At 54.0% G+C, this 25,588-nt stretch overlaps 1 protein-coding gene across 4 annotated transcripts in view; it reads right to left on the bottom strand.

The window, feature by feature from the left end:
- The window catches only part of TMEM132C (transmembrane protein 132C), a 308,550-nt gene that overhangs the window by 23,789 nt on the left and 259,173 nt on the right, over positions 1-25,588 (bottom strand). For all 4 annotated transcript variants that reach the window (XM_032396388.1, XM_032396387.1, XM_032396389.1 and 1 more), the window contains one exon: positions 5,584-5,727. In XM_032396388.1, coding sequence (XP_032252279.1) covers positions 5,584-5,727 — 144 coding nt within the window. The remainder of the gene's footprint in view (positions 1-5,583; positions 5,728-25,588) is intronic.

The following is a 25,588-nucleotide window of genomic DNA, read 5'->3' as shown; positions in this document are numbered from 1 at the left end:
ATGTCTCCGAGCGTCGCCCCGTGTCCCCCGGGGGGACACGACCGGCCCAGGGCGAGCACCCCCGTGCTGGGTCTGCCCGGATGGGCAGCACCGTCCGCCTGCTCTGCGTGCACCACGCGAACACGACAGACTTCCCAGGTGAGGGCGGGTGTCTCGCGGTTTCGCAGGGGACGGCGAGGGAGCGGGAGGAAGGCGGGGCAGGGCGCGGGCGTGCACCTGACCTGCACTTGGAGTCTCCGCAGCGGGTTCTGGTGCCAGGGATGCCGCTCACGCCGGAGCACCCTCACTTGGCAGCGGAGACACAGCCGGAGAGGGGCTCGGCTGGGCCTGCCGCCCGGCCCCCTACGTTCCAGGAACTGCTTTGAGGGCCTCGGTTTGCTTTTACCCCCTGGCTCTTGGAGATACAGCTGCTTCTCCCAGCGCCCTCGGGCGTGAGGGTGGGGGGCGCACTTCCCTCCCAGGGAGAGTCTGCCCACTCTGCCCCGGGCCTCACAGACCCAGCTTCCCAGCGACTCGGAGCTTGTGGATCAACAGCTCCTTCAGTAGAGAAGAAGTTTCGGGCCCACGGGGAGCAGGGCCCGGGGGGAAACTGAGGCCTCTACCCGAGCGAGGTGGCACTGCCCGTCCTGGAATGAACACAGGCACCGCGGGCCCCGGGAGAGCTGGGCACCTGGTCGCCTTACGCCCTCCTGTTAGCTCGGCACCGGGGGCCTTAGGCAGGGCCGTGCCCTGGAGGTCAGGCGGGCTGCGCCGGAAATCCGGACACGATGCTCGAAGTCACGTCACCCCCAGCCCGCTGCGGGCGGCGCCCCGGCACCTGGGGCCTCAGGAGGGTGGCGGGGGCGCCCCAGCATCTGCCCCTTAGCATGAGGGGGTGCATGGGGAGCATGGTGCAAACGGGGGTGCAGTTACGGTGGGCATCGACAGCTGTCATTTCCCTGCAAACGGGCCCACTGCATCCTCTTCGGAGACCGCCCCATCCAGAGGGCCCCCCGCCCCAGGCCCGTCTCAGCACTGCCCCCCACGCCGCCCCGACCTTCACCACCACCTGTCATCCTCACGCACTCGGCTCGGTTCCGTCTGCCCCTCTCCGTCACTGTGATGCCCGATTCCGTGTGTTTTACTTATCACTGAGGCCCCGATACCAGAACGGTGCCTAGAGAACCGCCCAGGTACACCTCCCAGAATGAACCAGCATGTGATTCAACATATGCTGTGAAGATCCTGTGACCTCGCAAACCGCAAGCCAGAGAGCTCTGCAGAGGACCCCGACCCCATGCCCCGTCGTCGGCTGCTGGACGCCCCTTTCTTCCGAAGACGCTGGCTGGCGTGGGGACAGATGGGGACAGGAAACACTCCGTGGGGGTCGTGGGGGTCCTGGGGATGCTCGTCCACATCACGAATCCCCTCCCTATTATTGTTCCCGAGGCCTTTGTCCCTGGGATGCCGCTCTTCCTCCTGCTGAAGGGACATCCCCACAGACGCTCAAGGAGCTCCCAGGCCCCCACTCGCACTCAACGCCTGCAAACCCAAACGCGGAGCGCCGAGCGCACTGCAGACCCCTCGGCACCTGGTCAGGGACACGTCGGGGGCGTCGCAGGCGAGAGGAGGGGACAGGCAGAGTTGTGTCAATGCTGTGGCCCATCTCTGCAAGACACGCGGGTCAAACCACGCTTCGCTGTGTATTTGATCTGTGTGCGTGATCCTGTCCGCGTGGAGAAAGCCAGAAGGAGGGCGGGCAGGTCAACACTGATCCCTGGGGGCTGACAGGTGCGCCACAGGGTGTGTGTGTGTGTGTGTGTGTAGATTTGCCAGTTAAAAAAAATCGTGGTAAAAGACGTTTGTGTTTCGTGATCCCATTTTAAAAAAATTATCGTTCTATATACGGATATACATCGATGTGTCAAGAGAGATGTGTTAGAAATGATCGCCGAGCTGTTTTCATAAGAGACCACATATTGTATGATTCCATTTCTATGAAATGTCCAAAAAGGCAAATCTATAGAGACAGAAAGTAGATTAGTGGCGGCCCAGGGCGAGGGGTGTGGATGGGGATTAACGGCAAATGGGGTGACAAAAATATTCTAAAATTGGGTCACGGCGATGGTTACCCAGCCCAGGAAGTTTACTAAAATATCACTGAACGGTACACACAAAGTAAGTTGCAATTCTAACTATTTTAGCAACGGCGTGCATAGCACACAGATTATGCCCGTAGATGCTCGGCCCGCAGTCCCGCCTTACGGCACAGGGCTGTCGAGGGGTTCCCTGAGCTAACCAGGGTCAGAGTTAAGTCCTTTCCATGTGTTGGCCACTAGGTCAAGTCCTTTACTTGATTGATGACACGTGATAATCCTCACAGTGACCTTCTGAACCAGGGACCGTGACCGTCCCCCTTTCCGAAGGAGACTGGGCAGGGCAGGGGATGTACGAATTGCCCAAGATGCAGAGCTCGGAACAGTGAAGCCGGGGAAGCTTTGGAAGAAACTCCCCGTGGTTCCCCTGCACATCCTACAAACAGTCTCAACTGCCTTTGTCTGAATGGTCTTTTCAAGGACGCCCATCTAGCGAGCAGCCTCGGAAGGCAGAGATAGGGTCCCCCTGAAAAGCGCCAGGCCACGCATGTGTGTGGCCAAGCATGACAGAGGTGCCATCTCTCTCCGTGGAGAAGGACAGGCGGGCTTTCTGCCTCAGTCCATCGGCCGCTCTGACCGGGCGCCTCGGACGCGCACAGCTCCCACAGCTCTGGGAGCCAGACGTCCCAGATCAAGGTGCCCGCCTGGTCCGGTCTGTAGCCCGTTATTAAGGACTCAGGCCCCCGAAGCCCAGGGCTCTTCTCTCATAACCGAGCCTGCGTGTGCAGGGGTCCCTGGTGTGGCCCCTGGCATGACCCCGTGGGGAGAAGAGCTCAGGCATCCGGGGCAGGAGACGCAGAAACACTGGCCACCCTCCGTCTCCGACCAGGGGTCTCGTCTTCCGCCAGCAAAAGGGGGCAGGTTGGTTTGTCAGCTTGCACGCAGGGTGCATGTCAGAGCCTTCGGCATCCTGTACAGAGCTCAGGTCTGTCCAAAGCCAGACCCTCACGCACCTGCTGCAGGGCAGGTGCTTACTACACGTTCCCTCCCCGCCCCCCCACGGCACCCCGAGCGGTGCCCCCCAGCTCTGTGAGTGTCGCTGGCCTCACTAGACCCCGAGCCACGGGCTGAGTCTGAGTCCTGGGGACGGAGTCCGAGTCTGCCAAGCCTGGCCGACATCCCCACTCGGCTTCTGCTGACCCGGGATGACCCGTTGCTTCGTCAACAGCCTGGGGCACCAACTCCAAAGTCGCTTCAGGAGGCAATTTTTAGTTCGGGTACATTTGTTTCCCTAAAGATACTGATTCTATTCCGGGAGATTCTAGTATATTCCTGGAACTACCAGTAATACTAGCTTTCCCTTTTCCTACTCTCTAAAATAGTAGTAAGAAAAGGCTCCACGACCAACTCATTTAAGACCAGCTAAAGGTAGTTACGTCAACAACAGCAGCGAAACTTCTTTCTGGGGGTTCTGTAGGCTCACAGGTGGACTTTTTAACCCACTAGAAAAGTCATCAGCGTGAATGTGTCCTTTCAAAGGGTCACACTTCTTTACCAGGGGTCCTGGCTCTTAGGGGAATTGCAAACCGGTCATAAAGACCGATGGTCGCCGAGGACGGGGCGTGTGACCGTGGCTGGGGCAGGGCGGGCTCCAGATCCAACCAAGGGCCTGCTCCCCACCTCAGCCTCGCCAAGAAAGTGGGGTAAGCGGGGTGACTGTCCAGCCAGAAGCAGAGCATGTTTTCCTCGGAGCAGTGGTTCTTTAGCCCACAGGACAGCCCCCTAACCAGGAATTAACCGGCACAAAATATCCGTAGTGCCGACATCGCGAAATCCTGCCCCTGAGGTGAGATCTTTGCGTCCAATGGAGGAGCTGCTCGCCCCGGGGGCCGGGGAGCCCTGAAGTGGGGTCGCATTGGACACGGGCCCTACACGTACGTACACACTGGATTCGGACGACTGCGTGCCAATAAATTCATCATTTTTATACTCATCACATGTTGAAATGATCATGTTTTTCATATAATGGGTTAAATACATGCATTTAAAGCAATTAACTTCACCCGTTCTTCCTTTTCCGAATGTGACGGTTGGAGACATTTAAACCACATGCGTGGCCCACGTTGCTTCTCTTGGACAGTGTGGCTCCGAATTTCATCCCCTCCCCGCTCCTCCCACAGGCCTCAGGTCTTCTGTAAGGTGCCGTGGGTTTGGGGGCCACCATCAGCACAGAAATCACTCTTGGGGGAATTAGGAAAAAGCATCTCTTCCTCGAGACACTGGTCAGAAAGCCGTGAGACTCTCCTGGTGTTGCCGGGACCCCTTGTCGCCGCCAGGAGGTTGTCATAACCTAGAGCGCTTGCACGCCGCCCTCTGCCCGAGGCTCCGAGAGCAGTGGACAGTGGTGGCCGAGCGGGGGCTGCCGTCTGCGGGGAAGGATCTTTCCGCCCTAACCCCCGCACTCAGCTGTTTGTATGGTTCTCTCCGACTTACACGTGCTGCTTGTAACACCAGAGAAAAGACGCTGACGCTATGTGTCAGACCCTATTTAAGGGGAAAAAAAGCATTATCTGCTTGCTTGCCTTGGTTCTTTATGTTTTCTTCTGGGTGTGTTTCCAGGATTACAAAACATCTGGAGAAAGACCAAACAGTTCATTTCTGGCTTGGACCAGCCCTCGTGCTGTCTTACTCCTTGGGCAAGCACTGTGGGTACATTATCGCTGCAAATGTTGGTGGGAAAGACCAAGAATTAGGGTCATTCCCTCAAGAAACTTAGGACTCTAGAGCAGGGGTTTTCTAGGGAAACTTGCCCCTGGAAAGGCGAAATAATAAATGTGTTAGATCTGCGGGCTAGATGGCATCTGTCACCACAGCGGGACCCTCCTGTGGTCATAGAAAAGCCGCCACGGACAATACAGAAATAGGTTTGAGTGGCCACGTTCCAATAAAGCTTTATTTACACAACAGAGAGGGGGCTGGATTGGACCCAGGGTTCACGGTCTGCCCTATCAGTGGTTCCAACAGCTGCCCCACGGGCTGGACTCACACTGCAGATGTATTTTTTGCCCATGAAAAAAATTAATTGGTTGCCCATGCGGCAACGGAAGCGATCTTTACATAAGATCCAAATGTGTGGTTTCTCCTGGAGAGAGCAGGGCAGAGCTCCCATTTCTTCACAACCACGAGTAGCAGTAGCCAAGGACGGGCCGTCCTTCTAGCCCAAGGCGCGTCTGGCTTACCACTGCCCCCTGTCGCCATCACCCGCTTGCTTACTGTGCATATTCGGGGTTTGAACCACAGTCCAAGGCATACTTGATGAACACCGGGTTGTGAGTGATGCCAACATGGAAAAATCAAAATGGGAAAATTTAGTGGAGTGACTGGAAGTGTGGTGTACATAAGCCAACCAGTTGAATTTCTAATTTCTGGGGGCCGAACCTTCTTAGTGAATGGGATGCCCAAGGGAAGTTCCCGTCAGTCTAGTGCAATGATTCATGGGGGCGCTTACCTTGATGACATCCTCGTCTGTGGACTTGCACTCCACCGACTCCGAGATATCCATCACGGCGCTGTTCTCCTCCACAGAGACCACCTTGATGGGCAGGGCTACCGTCTTTCCCGTGAGAATGGCGGTGTTCAGAATTTCAGTGTCCTGTCAGAAGAAGCAGACATACCTGGGTCAAGGGGGCTAGTCAGTGTTCTTGAACAGTAAGGGGAACCTTCCAAAGTGTTTGCCAGGTGGTCCTCATTGAGAACAAGACGCCATAGCCCTCCCCTTGGGAACTTGGGCCAAAAAGGCCATTCTTTGGGATAATTTTCCAAGAACATTTAACAATTTAGTTTATTTAGGATCTTCTTAGTTACCAACTGCAACGGTTGAGATATATATTTTTTTTCTTTTGCAGAGACCAAGTGGAAGTGATGCATTGGTTGGGTTTGGGTTGTAGGCAACAGAAATGAACTCCGGCTAGTCTGAGCAAGAAAGTGCTGTGGTTGGTGGAGTAACCCACCTCCCCACCCCGATACCCAAGCTCTAATCTCCACAACTGGTGAGTCTGTTCTGTTACATGGTCTAAGGGCCTTTGCAGTTGTGATTAAGTGACCGATCTTGAGATGGGCAGATTATCCCGGATTATCTGGGGCAGACCCAACGGAATCGTGAGAGTCCTTTATAGGAGGTGATCATGAGGGTCGGAGGAAGAGGGCGCGAGGGAGGGAACCGAGGCAGAGGTCAGAGGGATATGATCATGACCTAGGAGACATGGGGGGGGGGGTGCTTAGGAGCAGGAAGAGGACAGACCCTCCCCTATGGCCTCCAGAGGGAACCCAGCCCTGCTAACACTTTGATTTTAGTTCCGTAAGACTCATTTCCAACTTCCAATGCCCAGAACTGTAATCTGTTAAGTTGGTATTAATCTGGTAGAGCGACTGGAAACTAACACAGGTTCTTATCAGCTGGGTCCTGGGCCACTCCCAGGTCAAAGGAAAAGCTGCAGCAGGCCTTGGAAAGGCAGGCCCCTGACCCACTTCCAGGATATTGAAAACCGGGAGGAAGGGGCAGCATTTCCAGAGTGGAGTGGAGCGAACAGCTTCAGCCGTTTCTCTCCCCGAGGCCCCCTGCTGAGGATCCACGTTCTTGGGGCGGGGGGCGCAGTCTGTTTGGTCACATGGGAGCTAAATGCTCATCCCTTGTGCAGGGGAGGATGGTGCCCTGTGACTCACACACTTTACCCAGAGAAAGGTCACTATGGGAAGAGGGAGTGAGGAGATTCCCCTGCCGCTAACAAGATCAGTGAGTCAGTCACTTTTATCCCCTGATGCCCAGGATCACTGGACCTTGGTGGTGGACGCCAGGCAGCTGGGGCGACGTCTTTCGTGCAGACTTTTATGCCAACCGAAGGCTCTTCCTCCGCTGCCCATGGGAGCCATTCCATCGCAGCTCTGGGGCCTTCGGCTCATCCCGTTCACTCTGACTTCATGCAAAATGATTAGCATCACATCTCCCACACATGTAGTGATGTTCAAAGTGATAAAGTACGTACTGTCTCTTTTGAGTCTGGAGGCACTTTTGTCATCCTTCCTTTTAGGGACAAATGAAAATGAAAAAAAAAAAAAAAAGGTCTGTGGCTCTGGGACATCTATCAGCACCTTTTACCTTTGGGCCAATTCCTCCCAAAGTCTGTTTCTCCAGAAACACCACTCCCCTTTGAAGCAGGAGTTGTAAGGAAAGAGATTTTCTCACTTCTTTCTCCAGGGAAGCAACTGACACAGAAATGACCTTTTGCATTAAACAAGAGCACAGTTGAAAGAGTCACCAGTCATGAGTAGAGTCCCAGCCTCTCTCTGAAGCTGGTGCCCACCAGCCAGCAGTTAAATAACCCTCGGCCGGGTCTGCTCCTGGGTCCACAGGGTTCCCACGCTGGGGCTGCAATCTGGCGGCCCCCACACTGGCCATTACGGATGCTAAGAATACCACAGAAATTCCCCAAGTCCATTTTCAGGTTCATTACAGGTAATGTGCTCAGAGCTCAGTCTTCACATTTTCTCTCTCAGAATGGTCTTCGGCTAATGGCTTCATTAAGTCAGCAAACTCCCTCGTGGGTTAATTGTGATTAGCTTCCTAACGGTCATTGCAGGTACACACACTCATACGCACACACACACACACACACACACTCCTCCACCTAACACTCTCCCTAAACTGAATCGCGTCAGGATTCAGACTGGGTGGACACAGTATGTGTCTCAGCGGCCACCAGAAACTGCAGGAGCAGAGGATTAACGGTCACAGAGATTCCAAATGGGTGGAGGAAGCATTGGGGGTCAGTGGCTCGGACCGAGTTGAGCGTCCCTATTTGAACTGTGGCCAGGGAGATGGCACAGGCCAGCGGGCTCGGCTGGAGAGGTGCCGCGGTGTAGGTCACCTGCTGAGTGTCTTCTGTGGGTCCTCTGGATCCACTCTGCCCTGCACTGTGCCCACGAGGCTGACCCGTGTGGACAAAGCTACAGACCCCTGCCTTCCAGCTTCTGGCCACCTTGGGATGCGCCATAAAACTGTGTTTCCCGCACAGAGCTTGTGTGGTTGGTGGGAGCTGTGTGACTAATTCTGGTCAGTGTTGTGAGCTGACACGTGTGGGTCACTCCTGGGCGAGAGCAGTTACCCATGTTCCTGTAGGGACTTTTCCTGAGGCAGAGGGACCAGGAGTATTCCAGATGGTAGCTGCTCCATCAGCTTGAGGCTCTGAGTCACTGTGAGCAGAGGCCCCTCTGTGGACCAGCCCCAGGTATACAGTCTGAGCAAGAAATAAGAATAGGGCGCCTGGGTGGCTCAGTCAGTTGAGAGTCTGACTCTTCGTTTCGGCTCAAGCCCTGATCTCAGGGTCATGGGGCTCTGTGCTCAGCAGGGAGTCTATTGGACATTCTCATCCTCTGCTCCCCCCCATGTGCTCTCTCTCTCAAATAAATAAATCAATCTTTTTTTTTTTTTTTTTTTAAAGAAGTAAGATTAATGCTGGAGAACTCGGCACTGCTTATTACTGTCACACGTCCTACTTCATCCTGACTGATACAAAGGGGAGACCATCTGTAGAAATAGAGCCTACAGTGGTAAGTTTAGTTTTGACATTTTTATTTCAGACACCTGGTTAGTGCTCCTATAATCACTTAGCAAACATTTAAGGGCATGCTCTGATGCTGGTTTCTGCCACCCACGCCCTCCCTTGATGAGCTGGATGCTTGTTTTAGCTCTCCAGGTTAGACTTGGGATGTTCTGAGGTAGGGATCTGTGTGCGCTGTGGACTGAATTGTGTCTCCAACCCCAAATCCATATGCCAGAGCCTCAATCCTCAGTGTGACCGTATTTAAAGGTAGGAGGTATCTTTAAAGAGGTAATTAAGGTTCCGTGGGGCCATAGGGTGACCCCAACCCAATTGGACTGGTGTCCTTATAAGAATAGGAAGTGACATCAGGGATGCAACCAAGGAGAGACCTCGGGCGAAACCAAGCCTGTGGACACCTAGATCTTGGACTTCCAGCCTCCGGAACCATGAACGTTCTGTTGATGAAGCCCCAGCCTGGGGTCATGGGTTATGGTAGCCCTAGAAGACGGTCCTGTGCTGTAACACAGCCCTGGACACCACGTTGCAAATCGGGGCCAAGATGTGTCCTTTATCGGGACCTTGAAAAATAGTCTGTGCTGTCACGAAGAAAGGGGACAGACCCGTCGGCATAAAAACATGTGATGTTAGCAGAGGCAGCCGGGGTGGTGAGGCTCGGACCCTGGGGGAAGACAAGTCGCAGGGTGCGTCCAGGGCTGTGGGACTGAGCCCTCGGGGCGGAGCCCTGGCCGTCTCCCCAAGGGGGGCCTGGACCATTCGAGAGGCCAGGAGGTAGCAACTCCTGCATGGCCCTCTGATCCCCGCGAAGGAGCCACTTTCAGATTGGACTGTAGTTTCCCGCTTCCCCGAAATCATGGAATTACGGAAAGCAGCAGCAAACACTGTGCAAGCAGGGAGAACAGAGAGAAACGCAGGCTTGGATCGGGCATGTCGGCCAGGTCTGGCAGGGGAGGGCATGCATCTGGCCCCAAGGACCCGGGAGAGGGGCTTGTGGGGATGGAGAGCAGCTTTCCTAGAGCCAAACGTGCACGTGTGTGTGCGCGTGTGTGTGTGTGCATGCGTGTGTGTGCATGTGTGCAGTATGAGTGTGCACACGTGTGATATGCACGTGTGAGCATGTGCGTGTATGTGTGGTGTGCAGTGTTCATGCCTGTGGGATACGTGTGTGCATGCATGTGTGGTGTGTGTCTCTGTGTGTGTGCAGTATGACTGTGCACACGTGTGATATGCATGTGCGTGTGTGGTGTGCAGTGTGCATGCCTGTGGGATACGCGTGTGCATGCATGTGTGGTGTGTGTCTCTGTGTGTGGTATGCATGTGCACGCACACGTATGAACTGACAGCAGACACGGAGGTAGACGTGGCTGGTTGTCCTCCCAAATCCCTTTTCAGTCAAGGCCAATTCAGTGTTTAGATGAGATGCCAAGGACACTATTGAAATGCACACGACTGTGCTGCTTTCGGAAACCCGCTCAAGCCCCCCACCCAGGCCCCAGGGGCGCACCTCCGTGCAGGGCTGGCCAGAGCAGGTGCCGCCCCACCTGCGGCCTCCAGGAGCTGTGTGCCGCTCGGCTCACAGAAGGCACTCGTCCCCTGCGGGCACGGTGTCCCCCGCCCACGGGCTCCAGCGCCAGGAGAGCAGACCCGTACCCCGTTTCCCGGCCGCCCCTGCACGACAGAGGCACGAGTCTGACTGGGAAGCATTTCCTCTCTCCTCCTCCGGTGTTTTCCCGCCCTCCACCTCCTTCCACCTCAGTCCTCCTCTGCTCAAAAGGATCAATAAAGTTGGGGACTTTAAATCACCGTCATTTCAAATTTGAAGAGAGCCCGAGGCTTCGGAGAAAACACACTTTGCTGTGTGAGGTGCCCTCATAAATGTAAATTGCTTTGGCCGTCTTCTGTATTTTTACAAATCGTATTTTTAATTTCTAAATAAAGAAAGAACACAGAATTACTTCTGGAGCGTGGAACAGACGGAAGGGTGTGTGCTGACCCCGACGACGCTCTCCGGGGGAAGGACAAGAGGGGCGTGCAAACGTGGTCCGTCCACGCACAGGACACACCCAGCCGCGGACGGCAATGACCCGCGGGCCCATGCCCCCGTGTGAGCGGACCTCGAAACCGTGGTGCTGAGTGCAAGGAGCCCACGGAAGGCCACACGGTGGTGGGTCCTGTCCACAGGAAGTGTCCAGAACAGCAAATCCGTGCGGATGGAGGGTTGCCGGCGGCGGGAGAGGGGAAGGCGCGGCGACGGTTCAAAGGGCAGGAGCCGAATCTGTAGGTGATGGAAACCTTCTGGGACTGGGTAGTGTCCTAGCTCTGTGACTGTGCTAAGAACCGCTCAAGCACAGACTTGGAGACCGTGCCTCTTAGGGCATGTGAGTCATCTCTCAGCACAGGAGGAGGGAGAGAGCCATGGGAAGGCCACGGCCAGGGTCACGCCTGGCTTGGCCTCCGAGGAGCACCCGGTCCCGCTCACCCTCGGGTCACATACCCAGAGGTGGGACCTGCAGCTCCAAGGCTGGACGCCTGGCTTTTACACCAACGGTGGGGGCTCAGGACCAAGGACAGAACCCGCTGAATGGCGAACCTTCCAGACAGGGCGGAAACCACCTCTCTCGAGACGGATGTGCTGCGAGCCATGGAGAGAGCTCGTTAATAAAAACCCCAGGTCGCATCTGGGGAGCTCTTGCTATGAGCCAGGTGTCTTTCAACACTGCCATCTTTACCCCCAATCCATGAAGCAGGTAGTCTCACTCTCCCCAGTCCGCAGATGGAGAAACTGAGGCCCCAGAGCTGATAAGGTGGCTTGTTCAGGGTACGCAGCATGAAGGCGACCTCACCAGGTTTGAACGTGCACCTCGGGGCTGAACCATCTGTTCTGGGGGCGTAAAAACCTGGGACAGAACAGCCGTGAGTCTGGGCTCTGCTCCTTTCTTGCTATTATTTAAATTCTCCAAGCATCTGCTTCTGGGCTGTGAACCTGGGAATAATTAGTGTCGTCGTGAAGATTACCTCTGACAATGTTTACACGCTGCCTGTCAGGGCCCAGGACAGAGTCCGTGTTGATGGGGAGGGCGGCTGGTCCGCGTGACTGGGAGGTGTGCAGGGCAGGACAATCAGCACACGGAGGCGAGCCCACCCTCCGTGTGTGTGTGTGTGTGTGTGTGTGTACAGATAGAAGATAACAAATAGGACGTGTGTGTCGCAAGCACTGAACATGCAAAATCTGGAATGACAGAATGTTACTGTGTTTTGTGTGCATTTCAGATTTGTTTTTCTTTTGTAAAAGAGAGAAAACAGGGCTCGTAACTTTGAAATCCCTCATTTCCTCAAATCCAGTTTCCCGATTATGCTCCCAGAGGCACCCGCCATTGGGAACTTGACATCCATTTTGGTGTCTGTGACTTTGGACTTTTATCACGTTCCCACATCTGTAAAGAAACTACGGCATTGTTCCCTCCATTTACGTTTTGTACAAACATATGTTCTATGCGGTTTACACCAATATATCATATTGGACTTCCCTCCACTTACGTCTTCATTCTGCTCACTGTTACATTTTCCCGCTCTGTCCATGTCCACCTGGCTGAACCATAGCTCTAGGCTGAGATCCACATCTACACGCTGATCTAACTCTGTCTCGGGGAGCAGGTAGGTGGGAGATCCTAATCAGTTGACTGTCAGGAAAGCAGATTATCTTAGACAATCAGGGTGGGCCTGGTTTAATCAGTCGAAGGCTTTGGCTGCGAAGTTGAGGCTTCTGAGGAAGAAATTCTGTCTGAGGACTGCGGCTTCAGCCTGTGCCACGGAGGGACAGCCTGTGGATCAATGGACCTCCCTCTATCCAGATAGAAAGATCTACGTGTCGTACATACCATGTATATATGGTCCTTGCCCTCCACACTGCACTGACAGTCTAGAAAATGAGCCAGTGCTGGGTGAGCATAGGTATGATGGACAGGTGGCCCATCTTGCCTTGGACTCCAGAGGAGCCACTGGATAGGGGCCCGAGAATACTTCCCGTTTCTCTCCAAACCCTTTGCTAGCTTCCAGGAACTCAAATCCAGGCTTCCTTCTTCCCGCCTGTGGCCAGAGAAGTGGTCCACTCCTGTGAAGGGTGTAAGATGAGCCAGCTACTCTGAAATCCACACGTCCCCCACCTGGCTTTGAGGGAGAAGCCGTCAGGTGCATCCTCCACCATCACGGAGGCAGACAGAGCCCCGCATGTCCTGCTGGGACCTCCTCCGATTGCGGACTGAGAGTTTCACCTCTTCCCCGAGGAAGGCGGCTCAGAGTGACCTGGATTAACAGTAAGTCTACAGTTTACTGATTCATTGTCAATCCTGGGGTAGAGATGGCAACCATAGCGCTGCTTCTTAGAATTAATTTTTTTAAATTGAATTAATTAATTTAAATATTTGCAGGAAGGGAAGGTGTTTGTGACAACCTTGCAAATACCTCTCACAGGACGTTAGACTTTTGCAGACTGATTAACAAGATTCAGGGGCCAAATCCTGCCCATGGTCTGCTTTTATATTGACTCAAAAGCCAAGAATAGTTTTTGAATTTGCCAAAGCTTTAAGAATATGTAATAGACACTGGATGTGTCCCTACACAGCTTAGAATACTCGCTATCTAGCCCTTTCTGGGAAATCGATGCCTATCCCTGGATAAGAAGATCATTTTCCTAAAATGACGGGGCTTTCAGTGCATTCCCCTGGGGGCCTCTCCTGTTCCCATCCTGTTCCTCTGGGGGTCAAGTCCTGCTTTGCTGGACCAATGGGGTCGGCACCCTTGTGGATGTGAACTCCCGTCATCCAGATGGATTTTCTCTGCCTCAGTTGTAACCCACTCTGCTGAACTGGGTCCCCAGCTGGACACCGATACCTGTCTCACAGCCCACAGTGCACCTGCACCTTTTGCCAGACTTGGCAGGTGTGCCCTGAGATAATCTGCATTGCTGCAGGAGTCCTGGATGCTCTGGACCCACAAAAAGCATTGGACCCACCAAAGTGCAAGGACTCATACTGAACAGCAAGGGGCATTTGAATTGCGGCTAATTTTACAGGTGGGTCATAATTCACGGTAGAGATTATTTTTGTGGTATTTGCTTCCCTGCACACAGTTTTAGCTCTAGGTGGGAGGATATGGATACCTGAATAATAGGAAGCTCCTACAACTGGCCCTTCCAGACTTCAGCATGGAAGACAACATTACAAATGACCCCTCCCAGAGGAAAGATGGAGGGACAAGAAAGTCTTCAAGCTCTTCCTCCAAGTCAGATGAAGCACAGTCTGTCGGCAAAGCACGCCACGGGGCTAGCAGAGGGACCTTCATGGCAGCCGGATGGTACCCTGGCTCAGGCAGCAGGCTCTGGGGAGATCAAAGGTCCAGGTTTGGAAATCAAGAAGAGAGTCCAGTTGCCAGCGTTTGGGGGGCCGAGACCCTCATTGCTTCCGTGAACACAAAATCAGAGCACCCATCTTGCCATTTGCTCACTTGTTTTGTGGCATTCCAGGTCCTGCTTCTCTGTGCTTTGTCTTCCTCATCTGTGAAATGGGGTAATCCCATTTTCCTCCAGGGATCTTCTGGGAACCCGAGGAGAAGGTACACAACCCCCCTGGCTCAGTGCTTGGCACAAAGGTGGCCACTCCATGAACACTAGCCCCATCCGGGAAACAAAGTCCAAGAGCCGTGACTCTGGATTTCAATGTCCTATGTCACCAGATCACCCCTGAGCTCTCAGCTGTAAGACGGTGTGCATTCAACTGTAACTGAATTGGAACTAATTTAGCATTGCTTGCAAGTTGATGGAGGACCCATTTAATTAAGCTTTCAATTCGATCAGTACGGATCATCAGCAGGACCCCCAGGAGTGGTGGGAATGGGCTTTGCTTGCAGGCTGCAGACGCTTGAAGCTGATCCCCAGGGTGTGAGCAAGGGGGAGTCTGCTGTTGCTGATCACTCAGTGAATTGGGGGTCTAGGACTGACCTTGCAGGGAGTGATAAAGCTCCCCCTTCCTCAAGTAAAGAAAAAGAGCTTCCCCCCAATTCTTGCCTGCCAAACAATGGCGAGGTCTGTCCATCAGGATAATATGTTGAGAGATTTGAATAGCTGAGACATTTGGGCAGACAAAACAGCCTCGCCAAATTCCCAAGACAGCAGAGGGTGCACAAGTAGTGACAAAAGCCGTCTTGGCCACGGGCGCCTGGGCGGCTCAGTCGGTTAAACTGCTGCTTTCGGCTCAGGTCATGATCCCAGGGTCCTGGGATTGAGCCCCGCATCAGGCTCCCTGCTCAGCGGAAAGGCTGCTTCTCCGTCTCCCTCTGTCTGCCGCTCCCCCTGCTTGTGCTCTCTCTGTTAAATAAATAAATAAAAATCTTTAAAAAAAAGCGTCTTGGCCAAAACTCAGGAGGGAAAAGGGGGTTCCCGCTCGCCCCATCCCTCTGGAGCAGAAAGTTCCCTCTCCTGGTGTTTGGATTGTGGGAGAGGGAGGAAGCACCTGGTTTCTGGATGGCCCTTCTTCTGGGGAGAGGCAAGAAAAGTGGCTGTCTGGTGTGTCTAGGCAGCAACATACAAAAACCCGCTGAACCCCAGAAGTGACACGAAAAAGGCAACGGCTAGAGAAATAAATTGATTGGTTTGGAGGAAATAAGCATGAATGACATTGTAGCAAAAAGGGGCTGTTTGCCACTCGGTATCCATTCTCCTCTTTTTCTTTAGTAACAGAGCTACAGTGTTTTGGGGAGCGGGGTGGGGGAAGAGGACCCTGCTAACAGACTAAACTGCTCAGTCTCCTTGCAGCTAGGGGTGATCCTGTGACAGGGACTTAGCACAGGGCTTCTCAAAGTGAGCTGCCGAGACCAGCAGCTGCAGCATCACCTGGGAACTTTAGAAATGCACATTCCTGGGCCTCACCCTGCACATAACTTAAGTCAGAAACTCTAGGGGCGGAGCCCAGTAGCCTGTGTTTTAACCTTCTCTCCAGGTGGTCCTGATGCTGCTCAAAGCTTGAGAAGAGTTCCAGTCCAACTGTAAGTGGAAATATTATGTGACACTTCAGGAAATCTCCGTTCTTTTTGTCCCTTTTCCAGCTACCTGGAATACAAATACAATGGCTGGAACATGAGCAGCCATCTTGGACCATGAGACAAACCTGGAAATGACAACCACTCACTGAGCACGGTGGGACAGAGAGATAGGAGAAACCTAAATCTCCAGTAACTAAGGAGTGGCCCTGGACTTACTTAGGTGTGTGAGATAAACTTCCTTTATGTTGTAGCTATTGGTTTTGAGAGTCTTCTGTTAAACTCAGGCAAACCTAAGGCTGACTCGTGTAGATGTTCCTTCGCACACTTGAGCCAATGCACAAAGACAGGCGACATTTCTAGTGTTGTAACCATGAGAAGGCCAGGGTGCTAGCTGGTGGCCTGCATGGTGGGAAAGGCAGGGGATGGTGGTAATGCCATTGTTGTGTCTGAGAGCAGGCCTCCAGCAGAGACTGACAATTCACTGTAATTCGCAATAGCAAAAAAAAAAAAAAAAAAAAAAAGACTCCAAAAGGGCACTCATTTTCCCAAATCAAGGCATCCTAGTTAAAATGATGCACTGCCCACCCAGTAACCAATTGGTATGCTGATCAGTGAAGGTGCTTGAAATGAAGGTTCTGGATTCAGGGCAGAGGAGTCTGGAGAAGGGCCATCAGATTAACAAACTGACTTTGTTAGGTGCGACCGGCGATTTACATAATCCTGTGATTAAGAATATCTTATGTACACATATGGGTGTTGCAGGGGCGGCCTCAAAATTGCACCCACTGACGTGCTTTTCCCTCTCGCCCGGCGAGCGCAGACACCAGCTCAGCTGCCTGGCTCAGTGTGATGATCTTTCTCATCAGGGAGGGAAGGGGGACCTTATTACTGGCCGGCTTGCAGGCGGCAGGCCGGATGGAGCAGGGCCAGACTGGACCCACTGCCTCCTCCCTGCCCATTTCCTACTGAACGGATCCCCCAGAGTTCTGCGTGATGTTCTGGTAAAATTGATTTTAAAAATGCTCTGGGAGACGCCGGTGGGGAATGCAGAGCTGATGGGGACATGGAAGCTAACACTGCTGTCATTTCCTCCTTGCAGCTGCTCTGGGTCGTCCAGGAGCAGCCAGGGCCAGGAGGTGGAAGGGCCGGGAGGGGACGTGAGCTCGTGGGACATTAAACCCCAGTGACTTCGTCTTGAATTGATGTCACGGGCACAGACCCCATTCCCGGGCATTGAGGGTGAGGACTTCCATCATCTCCTTTTGGGGACCTAAATCCACAGGAGGCCTCTCCATCCTCTGCTGAGAATGTCCGCGTGCATCCTTGCCACATTTGGTCTTCAACGCGGCAGAGTAGGACGCATTACTGTTGCCACGGTGGGGGAAACTGAGGCCCAGGGGACATACACTCAAATCCTCCTGCCTCCTGACAGCCAAGCCCCCTCCCCTGAGCTCCTTCCTTGACGCCAACAGCCCCCATGAACTGACACTGAGCTGGGCTGTCAGCACTGTCATCAGTACTGAGAACACCAACCCCAAGGCCACGTCACGGTTTTGAGTCTCTCCAAGCCCTGCAGGCTGCTCCCGGCATCTCTGCGTGTCCTGATCCCGTCACTCCTGATAACGCGGGGAGGCCGGTACTCCGATGCTCCCCACCTCACGGGATGGGAAACGGGGCCGTGGGAAGGGGGCTCGGTGTGCAGCTGGGGAGGGGAGGCCACTACCCCCACCGACACCAGTCTCCCTGCAAATACTGTGAAGTGACTTTGGAAAAGCAAATGCATATATTAAACCTCTCAGGAACGTGCCTTAGGAAGCCCCCGCTTCATGGAGATGTAATTCAGACACCGCGGACCTCCAGGCGAAGACAGACCACCAGCTGCATCCGGTGCCCGGACATTTCCCTCACCCCAGAAGAAAGCCCGGGTCCCTCAGCCGTCCCTCCGACCTCCCCTCCCCCCAGCCCCGTGTCCACGGATTCGCCTCTGCTGGACACTCCCCACAAGTGGGATCATACACAGGACGTGGTCTTCCGTGACCGGCTTCTCTCACTGACCGTCGCGTTTTCGAGGGTCGTCCGTGTGGTAATGCGCGTCAGCACTACACTCCCTTTCACGCCGATAACATCCCAGTGCGTGGACAGAACACGGTTTGTGCATCCATTCACCAGCCGACGGCCATCGGAGTGGTTGTCTGGCCACTGCTGGGCAAGACTGAAGCACGAGCTTTACGTGGGTCAGAGGTTTGCATCTGCACCTGGGGTGGGGGGGGTGCAAAGCTCCTTCCTGGGACCAGGTGACTGGCTGCCCTCTTCCCGGGGATGAAGAATCTTTAACTCCTCCGCCCCAGGGGTCAGCAGGACCCCGAGGACTTGTGCATCCCCTTTCCTGAACAGTGTGCGACCCACTTCTCAGGCATCTGGGCAGAGGAAGGTTATTTTGGGGGGTCACTTCGTCAGGCAGCTGAGGCAGTAAGATGGGCCCCGTCCCGGGGCCACGGCTGGGAGGGCAGATGCTGAGCAGCAGGTGGGCGCTCATCCCAGGGCACCCCGTCCCCGCACCGACAGGCACACGGACGACAGCTCCCTCCTTCTTCCGTGAATGCAGCTTCTTGTGACTCAGAACGCCGTGTCCCGAGCCCGAACGTTCCTAGACGGTGTGTCATTAATTACAGCCTCCGCCTGTCGTGCCCGCCCAGCTGCATCCCAGTGAGCGGCCCCTCCTCACTGACCCTTTGTCAGGACAGGAGTTCTTTGTCGGAGCCTGTGTCCCTTCCGAGTTTTGCAGCACGGATCAATGGGGTGTTGTGAAGCCAACTTGTCTCACTTCCCATCTCGGGGGAACAGGAAAGGGTCCTTGTGTGTGATGTGCGCAGTCTGCTCCTGGCACAGACCCCACCCCACGGCCAACAAGGGCCCCCTTTGATGTGCAGGGAGGATGGTGCCGGCCTCAAGCATTAGCTAACCTATGTGGCTGGGCCATATTTCAAGACAGCCTAGTCTGAATGAGATCATGTCCCTGCTCTGCTCAAGCCTCCCCCTGCCTCCCATCTTCTTCAGAGTGAAAGCCAAAGTCTCCGGGACAGATGTGGACCCCTGGCACCTCCTTGCCTCCCTCTTTGTCCTCTCTCCCACCCACATGCCTCGCAGCCCCCACGGCCTCTGCAGTGCCTTGAACGTGACCAAGTCCTCGCATGCGCTGTTCCTTCTGCCTGGAATGCTTTTCCCCCAGACGTCCGCATGGCTCCATCCTCCTCTCCCGGAGTCTTTATTCAGATGCAACCTCCCCACCCATCCCCGTTCCCTGCTGGGCTCCCCAGGGCTCTGATCAAAAGGGAGTCTGCCTCCCTGAATCGGCCTCCAAGGGCCCAGGCGTGTGGGTTTTCAACGTGGACAGCTGTGCTAAGCGCATCAGTCACCGAAGCTAACAAGACTCATTCCCGAGCTACTGCAGGCCCACGTCCTCACCAGCGCTTACCCCGGGAGAAACAGACTCACAACAGCAAACCGTTTAACAGATCAATCCTGGGGAGTAGCAACTTGTCTTCAACAGCAGCAGAGCAAATTTCCCTCCTTCCCCGAGGACGCATGCTAACAGCTCTGCGGGCTGGCGGTAACAGACCAGTAATTCCGTGTTCTGTCTCTACAGGGAAGCCCACCTCCCACCTCATTTACTTTCAATTCATTCACGGGGCACACGGGGATGCAGGCGTCCAACTTCACTTATCCATCAATTTACTTCCAATACGAGATGGAGATTCCATTCCAGAACACTCATTCAAAACAAGAAAACAATTCAATTTAAGAAGGCTCGCGTCTCCGGGCGGTCCAGCGCTGTAACCGAGTTATTAAGTGGGACTGTCCTTTGGGATGGCACGTGGAGTATGGGACATCAACTTCCCCGAGAAAGGTCACATTTTTATGATGGAGCCGAGGAAGGAGGCAGTTGAGAGACACGTAGGTTATTTCTCCAAAGTTGGAGTGTCTGTCCTCGAAAGGTTTGCGTCATGTCAGTATGTAGAAACGTTACTGCCGTGGGCGAGGGTGTCCTGCCCCAGCAACATGATGGAGGAGGTGGACGTGGCTGGTGGTCCCTGTGCTCCTTCTGCTCCTGGGATCCTCTCTCCTGCCAGAAGCACACACACCCCGTGTGCGTCCATACCTGCAGCTTCTCCCTTTCCTGAGCTCCTGGGAAGATCACGTGCCCCAGGCCCCTTCCGGCCAATGCAACGTGCGTGCAAGTGATGTGTGTCCCTTCTGGGTTGAGGCGGGTAAGAGCCAGCGTGCCAACTCTGCTTTCTCTCTCCCCCGTGGGGCGAGGCAGGGGGGTGGGGGGTGTGGGTCAATGCCTGAGTCACCAGATAGAGGAGAGCCCAGGCCGACCCCACCCGGCTTTAGTGGGGCGTGACCGGCAAACTCAGCCGTGTTGACTCACTGATTCCAGTGCTTGTCCGCCGTGGGAGGTATGACTGGTCATCCCGAGAAGGCAGGGGTGGCGTGCACCTGGGCACGAGACAGCTCGCCAGCAAACCCACCCACGTTCAAGCATGATGGACAGAGCTAAAGGGGCCGCCGCCCACCAGCGGCTCTGGTTCAGAAGGGACCACCGGAGAGGACAATGCTTAACGCAGAGGCACGAGTCCCTAACGCTGCACCCCTGAACCACAGCTGTGCGCTGTGGGGAGAGAATCCTGGAGGTGAGCTCATCAAAATCATATAGAGTGTTTGTCAGCTGGGGACTTGGGGTTGTGAGCCCAGGGGCAGACTCTGGATAACTCAAGCTAAAAGGGAATCTGTCCAAAGCATCTTGCTCCTCCCTGTTGGCGGTCGGGCTCGGGAAGAGGGCGGGCGCCGTGAGCGAATCCCGGCAGCAGGGGCGGCTCCACGCTTTGTCAGGGAGATGCTGATGAACGGGGGTGGTCGTTTGGTGTCCTTGTGTGAAGCGGGTGGAGGAGCCGAAGAATCCAGCCGGCCCAATCGGGTGGTCCGTCCTCACGGGCGGTGCCCCACCGGAGGGTCGTCAGGCTGCTGGCTCCTGCGGGGATGGACGGTGACTCGGGTACGCATGGCCACACGGCATTTCCCTGCCTTTCTCCAAGGGTCAGAGGCGCCGGCGGGACCCGGAGTCCACTCCCCCTGTGGGCTGCCGCAGATGCGGGTCAGCCAAGCCCAGAAAGTCCCTGCATCTCTGCACCCCGTTCATTCCACCGTGGCTGTTGGCACAGGGGTCCGCTTTCTCCTTCAACGCTGCCTGCCCGTACCTGTGACAAACCCCCCAAGTCCTACGTGGCCATCATTAGGGATCGACCATGGAGTGTCTGCACGTAAGTCGTGGATGAAACCACCCCTAGGCAGGCACCAGCGACACACAGCGGCCCGGCCAGCGCCGGCGGTTCCCGAGACCACACCGGCCACGGCGCGCACCAGGCTCCGAGCAGAATGGCGTTTTCTCCCCCAAAACTGTTGCTTGCTCCAGGGCCCTTTTGAGGTGAAATATGCCTACTGTAAAATTTAACCGTTTTTACCTGTACAGTTTGATGACTTTTAGAGACTTTACATAGTGAAGAACCATGGCCACAACCAGTGTTAGCCCATTTCCGTCCCCCGAAGCTTCCGCGTGCCATTTGCAATTAACCTCTGCTCCCACGTCAGGCCCCAGGGAAACAGTGATGGGCTTTCTGTCTCTACACTTTTGCCTTTTCTAGAAACTTCACACACACAGACTCCTACAATATGTCGTATTTTGATGCTCGGCTTCTTTTCCCCCAGTTTTTGGGCGCACGGCTACGCTTCCCCTTTTTGCCGCCACACGGAGTCCTGGTGCCCGGCTACCCTTCCGCTGAGTCACGCTTGGCCCGGCTGAGGCGTATTTGCACCGATTCCAGGTCCTGGCAATCACGAGTACCTTTGTGTCGTGACATCTGCATACCTGTCTCCTTGTGGGCAGGTGCTTTCCTGTCTGCCGATACCCACGAGTAGAATCGCGGGCTTGTGAACGTATGAGAGAGCTACCCAGCCGTCCTCCAACAGCTGCTTGTCATTTCACAGCCACAGCTCAAGCACGCACCCGCCTCAGCTTCCCCGCACCCACGCCAGCACGGGGCATCCCCCTAGTCTCTGTTTTGGCCGTTCTCCTGAGCGTGAGGCACAATTTCATCGTGCTTTAGATCACATTTCCCCGTGACTGGTAACACTGAGTATTAGAATTCTCCTAAGACTTCAGATTAAAATGAATGACTACGGTTAAGTCTTGGCTCAAATTCATGAAACCATTGCTCCAACATTATCATATTTAATCTTCAGGATGTGGGAAAAAAAACAGGTAACAGGACAGCCAGGAGGCATGTTGGCCCATCACACACAAAAAAAGACAGACAGACAGACAGAAAGATCTGAAGAAAATGAAAATAGTAATCGGGAGCTCGATGGTGCACACCTAAAAATCACATTTTATGTGGCCAACCATTTCAGTTCATTACCGACATACGTATAATTAGAAGTATCTCACAAAGCACAATCTCAAGTTTCCTTGTAAAACTGGGATTTCACAAAGATATGTGCCCCTCGTCTACACCAGCGGAGTTAGTGTGTGAATAATGAGATTTTTAGGGCGCCACATGCGGGCTGGGCGGCTGGCGGCGGGCTGCACGCACGGCAGCGGCTGGTTGGGTGGGCTGTCCGCCCCGGGTGAGCGGGCTCCTCACTGAGGTTTCATTACCTCCTCAATTGTTAACGAGGGTGTCTGCTTGGGAGTCTGGGAGAGTCCCCGGGAACGTGAGGTTCACATCAAAAGGGCACACACCCAGACAGCCGCCGCCGAGAGGCTCCCTCGCTGCCCCGGGCAGATCTCTCAGACAAACGCAAACCTTTTGCAAATGAGTGGAGAAATTTTCCAGTCTCCTCTGCTTTGGCCCAGCTTTGCAGATTTAATTGCGAGCAGCACACGCAGTAATCTGGTGGTAAAATCCCTTGTCCCACGCGGTGTTCCTGACATAGCGGACAGATAGGAGCCTGGGGAGAAAAGAGGATCTTGCCTCTCTCTTTCCAGGGATTAAGGAAAAGAGAACTAGGTTGTCTCCTGCATGGCTTTTCTGGCAAATTCAAACAAGGAGCCTTCTCCGGGGGTCTCTGAGAGACGATCCCGATACGAAGGACAGGAGTAGCCTTCGAAGGTGGGGTTCGTGTGGCTCCCTGTTTGTAAAGTGCTCTCCAGAACGCTGCCCGGGTCTCTGCCCGGCTGTTGCAGGTGGGGCCGTGGGGAGGATCACAGCACAAGCCCCCTGATTCAAACCCACCCCTGCCATGTACCTGCTGTGTGTCCCTGGCAAATCACGAAACCTTTCTGTGCCTCAGCTTCCTTCTCTTTACAAAGGGGGAAAGACTGGCTTCCCTCGGTTATCTTGTCTGGGTTTCCTGGGGCGACTGTAACAGCTCTTCATATACTGGGGGCTTCCAACAACAGGAAAGTCCTCTTCCACAGCTCCGGGGGCTGGAAGTCTGACACCTAGGTGTCCGCGGGGCCGTGCCCCCTCCAAAGGCCCTCGGGGAGGACCCTTCCTGCCTCTTCCTCCTCCAGCACCCAGTGGTGGCTGCGTGCCTGGCACTTCTTGGCTTGTGGCGGCCTCACCGAATCTCTTCCTCCGTCTTCACACAGGTTTCTTCTCTCTCTGTGCCTCTGTGCCTTCTCCTTCCTGGTCTCTGATGAGGACGTCCTCACGGATTTAGGGCCCTCCGCATCCACCATGAGCTCATCTTGCCCCTGTTCTCTTAATCACGTGGGCAAAGACCCTAGCATCACAGGGACACTCAGAGAATACGTCTGCCATTGTTGGGTTGACTGTTACGAAGGAGATGCTGGTGTGGATCAGCAAGCAGATGACGGGCAGCATGTTCACGTGGGGACAATGGCTCAAGCAAAGGCCTGGAGGCTGGGGCTGGCCGTGTGTGGGGGGACCCAGCACGTCAGCCGGGCTGCTGCCAGAATGTGGGAGCGAGGACGCGGGTGCCAGTGAGGTCTGCGGGTACCGGGGTCAGGATGCGGTTTGTCTCTAGAGCCTGCATTCCCACCAGGGGCTGTTTCAAGCCTCCCCCAGAGAGCCTTCTGTGTGTTTCTTGTTGCCCCTTCAGCCTTATCTCAGAGAGGTGCAGTATTTGCAGTATTTGAACGAGGCTCTAGCACTCTTTAAAAAACCCAGCTTTTTGAGTTACGGTTCACATGCCATAGCACTCATCCACTTAAAATGCATAGTCCAATGGTGTCTAGTAGATCCACAGGGTAGTGCATCCATGCCCACAATCGATTTTAGACCATTGCTGCCACCCCCAAAAGGAACCTGTCTGTAGAGACCCAGGAGTGGTATCCCCGAGCTGTCACTCCCTCATTGCTCACAGCCCTGGGCAGCCACGGAGTCACTTTCTGTCTCTGGCATTTCATGTCGGTGGAATTAGAGAATATGTGGTCCTTTGTGACTGGCTTCTTTCAATGAGCATAGTGCTTTTGGGGGCCATCCGTGGTGTAACAGGTGTCAGCCCTTCATTCCTTTGTGTTGCTGAACGACTGCAGTGCTCTTGAGCGGACAGGTACAATCACCAAGCAGGAGTCAGGGACTAAAATGGCTAAGTATTTCCTACATGCCAAGCACTGTGCAGCTTGCATGCATTATTTCAACTAAAATGCTTACAGAGATTGGAAGGCATCATGAATGGGTAAAACAGATGCGGTAGAAAATATTGCAAACCCTGGTTCATGCTGATCCAAAGGCTACACTGATGACTGCCTTCCAAGAACGGGGGCCGGGGATTCCAAATCTGTTTCTTCCGCGAGAAGTCAGAAGTGCAGATTTATTTGTGTGAAATCTCCCAATTACTATATATGGACAACAAACGAAATTCATCTTCAGGACAGATTCAGACAAACGACCTCTTCCAGTTAACAATCTCTGCTCATAAACTAACAAAATGGTCTTAAAATAACCGCAGTGAATCATACACACCCTGTTTGTAACCCCAAAGTCAATTTGGGAGGAAGAGTAACCAAGTCATCCTGGTTTGCCTAGACTATCCCAGTTTTAAAGCAGAAATTTCACCAACTGCCTCTATCCCAGGCAAACTGGAACAGCTGGTCACCATATTGGACAGCCAAGGTCTGTGCTAATGAGGTGCCCATGTCTGAGATACCATGGCTGCTCACCCTTGGGAACTATTCTGAGTGGATTTGTGGGCACAAGGAAGGAAAGAAATCAATCTCTTCAATTTATTCACACACCCATTTGGATAAAGAACCATTCTCTTTCTCCAACTACCTCATTCAGCAGATCTGACTTTCAGCTATTTTCAAAGATGATCTCATCACTATTACCATGACCATCACCACCACTATAATCACGAGAACTACCACAATGGCCATCATCATCACCATCATCAACACCACCATCATCATCATCACCATCACCATCATCACCATCACACACCCTCATCATCATCACCCTCATCATCATCACCATCATCACCACCATTACCATCACATCACCACCATCACCATCATCATCATCACCATCACATCACCCTCATCATCATCATCATCACCATCACATCACCATCACCACCATATTCACCATCATCATCACCATCATCATCACCATCATCATCACCATCATTACCACCATCATCACCACCATCACCATTGCCATCATCACCATATTCACCAACATCATCATCACCATCATCACCATCATTACCACCATCATCACCACCATCACATCACATCACATCACCATCGCCATCATCACCATCATCACCATCACCACCATCATCATCATCATCACCATCATCACCATCACATCACCACCATCACCATCATCATCA

This window comes from Phoca vitulina, unplaced genomic scaffold (genome assembly GCF_004348235.1).
Source record: "Phoca vitulina isolate PV1807 unplaced genomic scaffold, GSC_HSeal_1.0 scaffold91, whole genome shotgun sequence".
NCBI lineage: Eukaryota > Metazoa > Chordata > Mammalia > Carnivora > Phocidae > Phoca > Phoca vitulina.
This window is presented reverse-complemented; position numbering and strand designations above follow the sequence as displayed.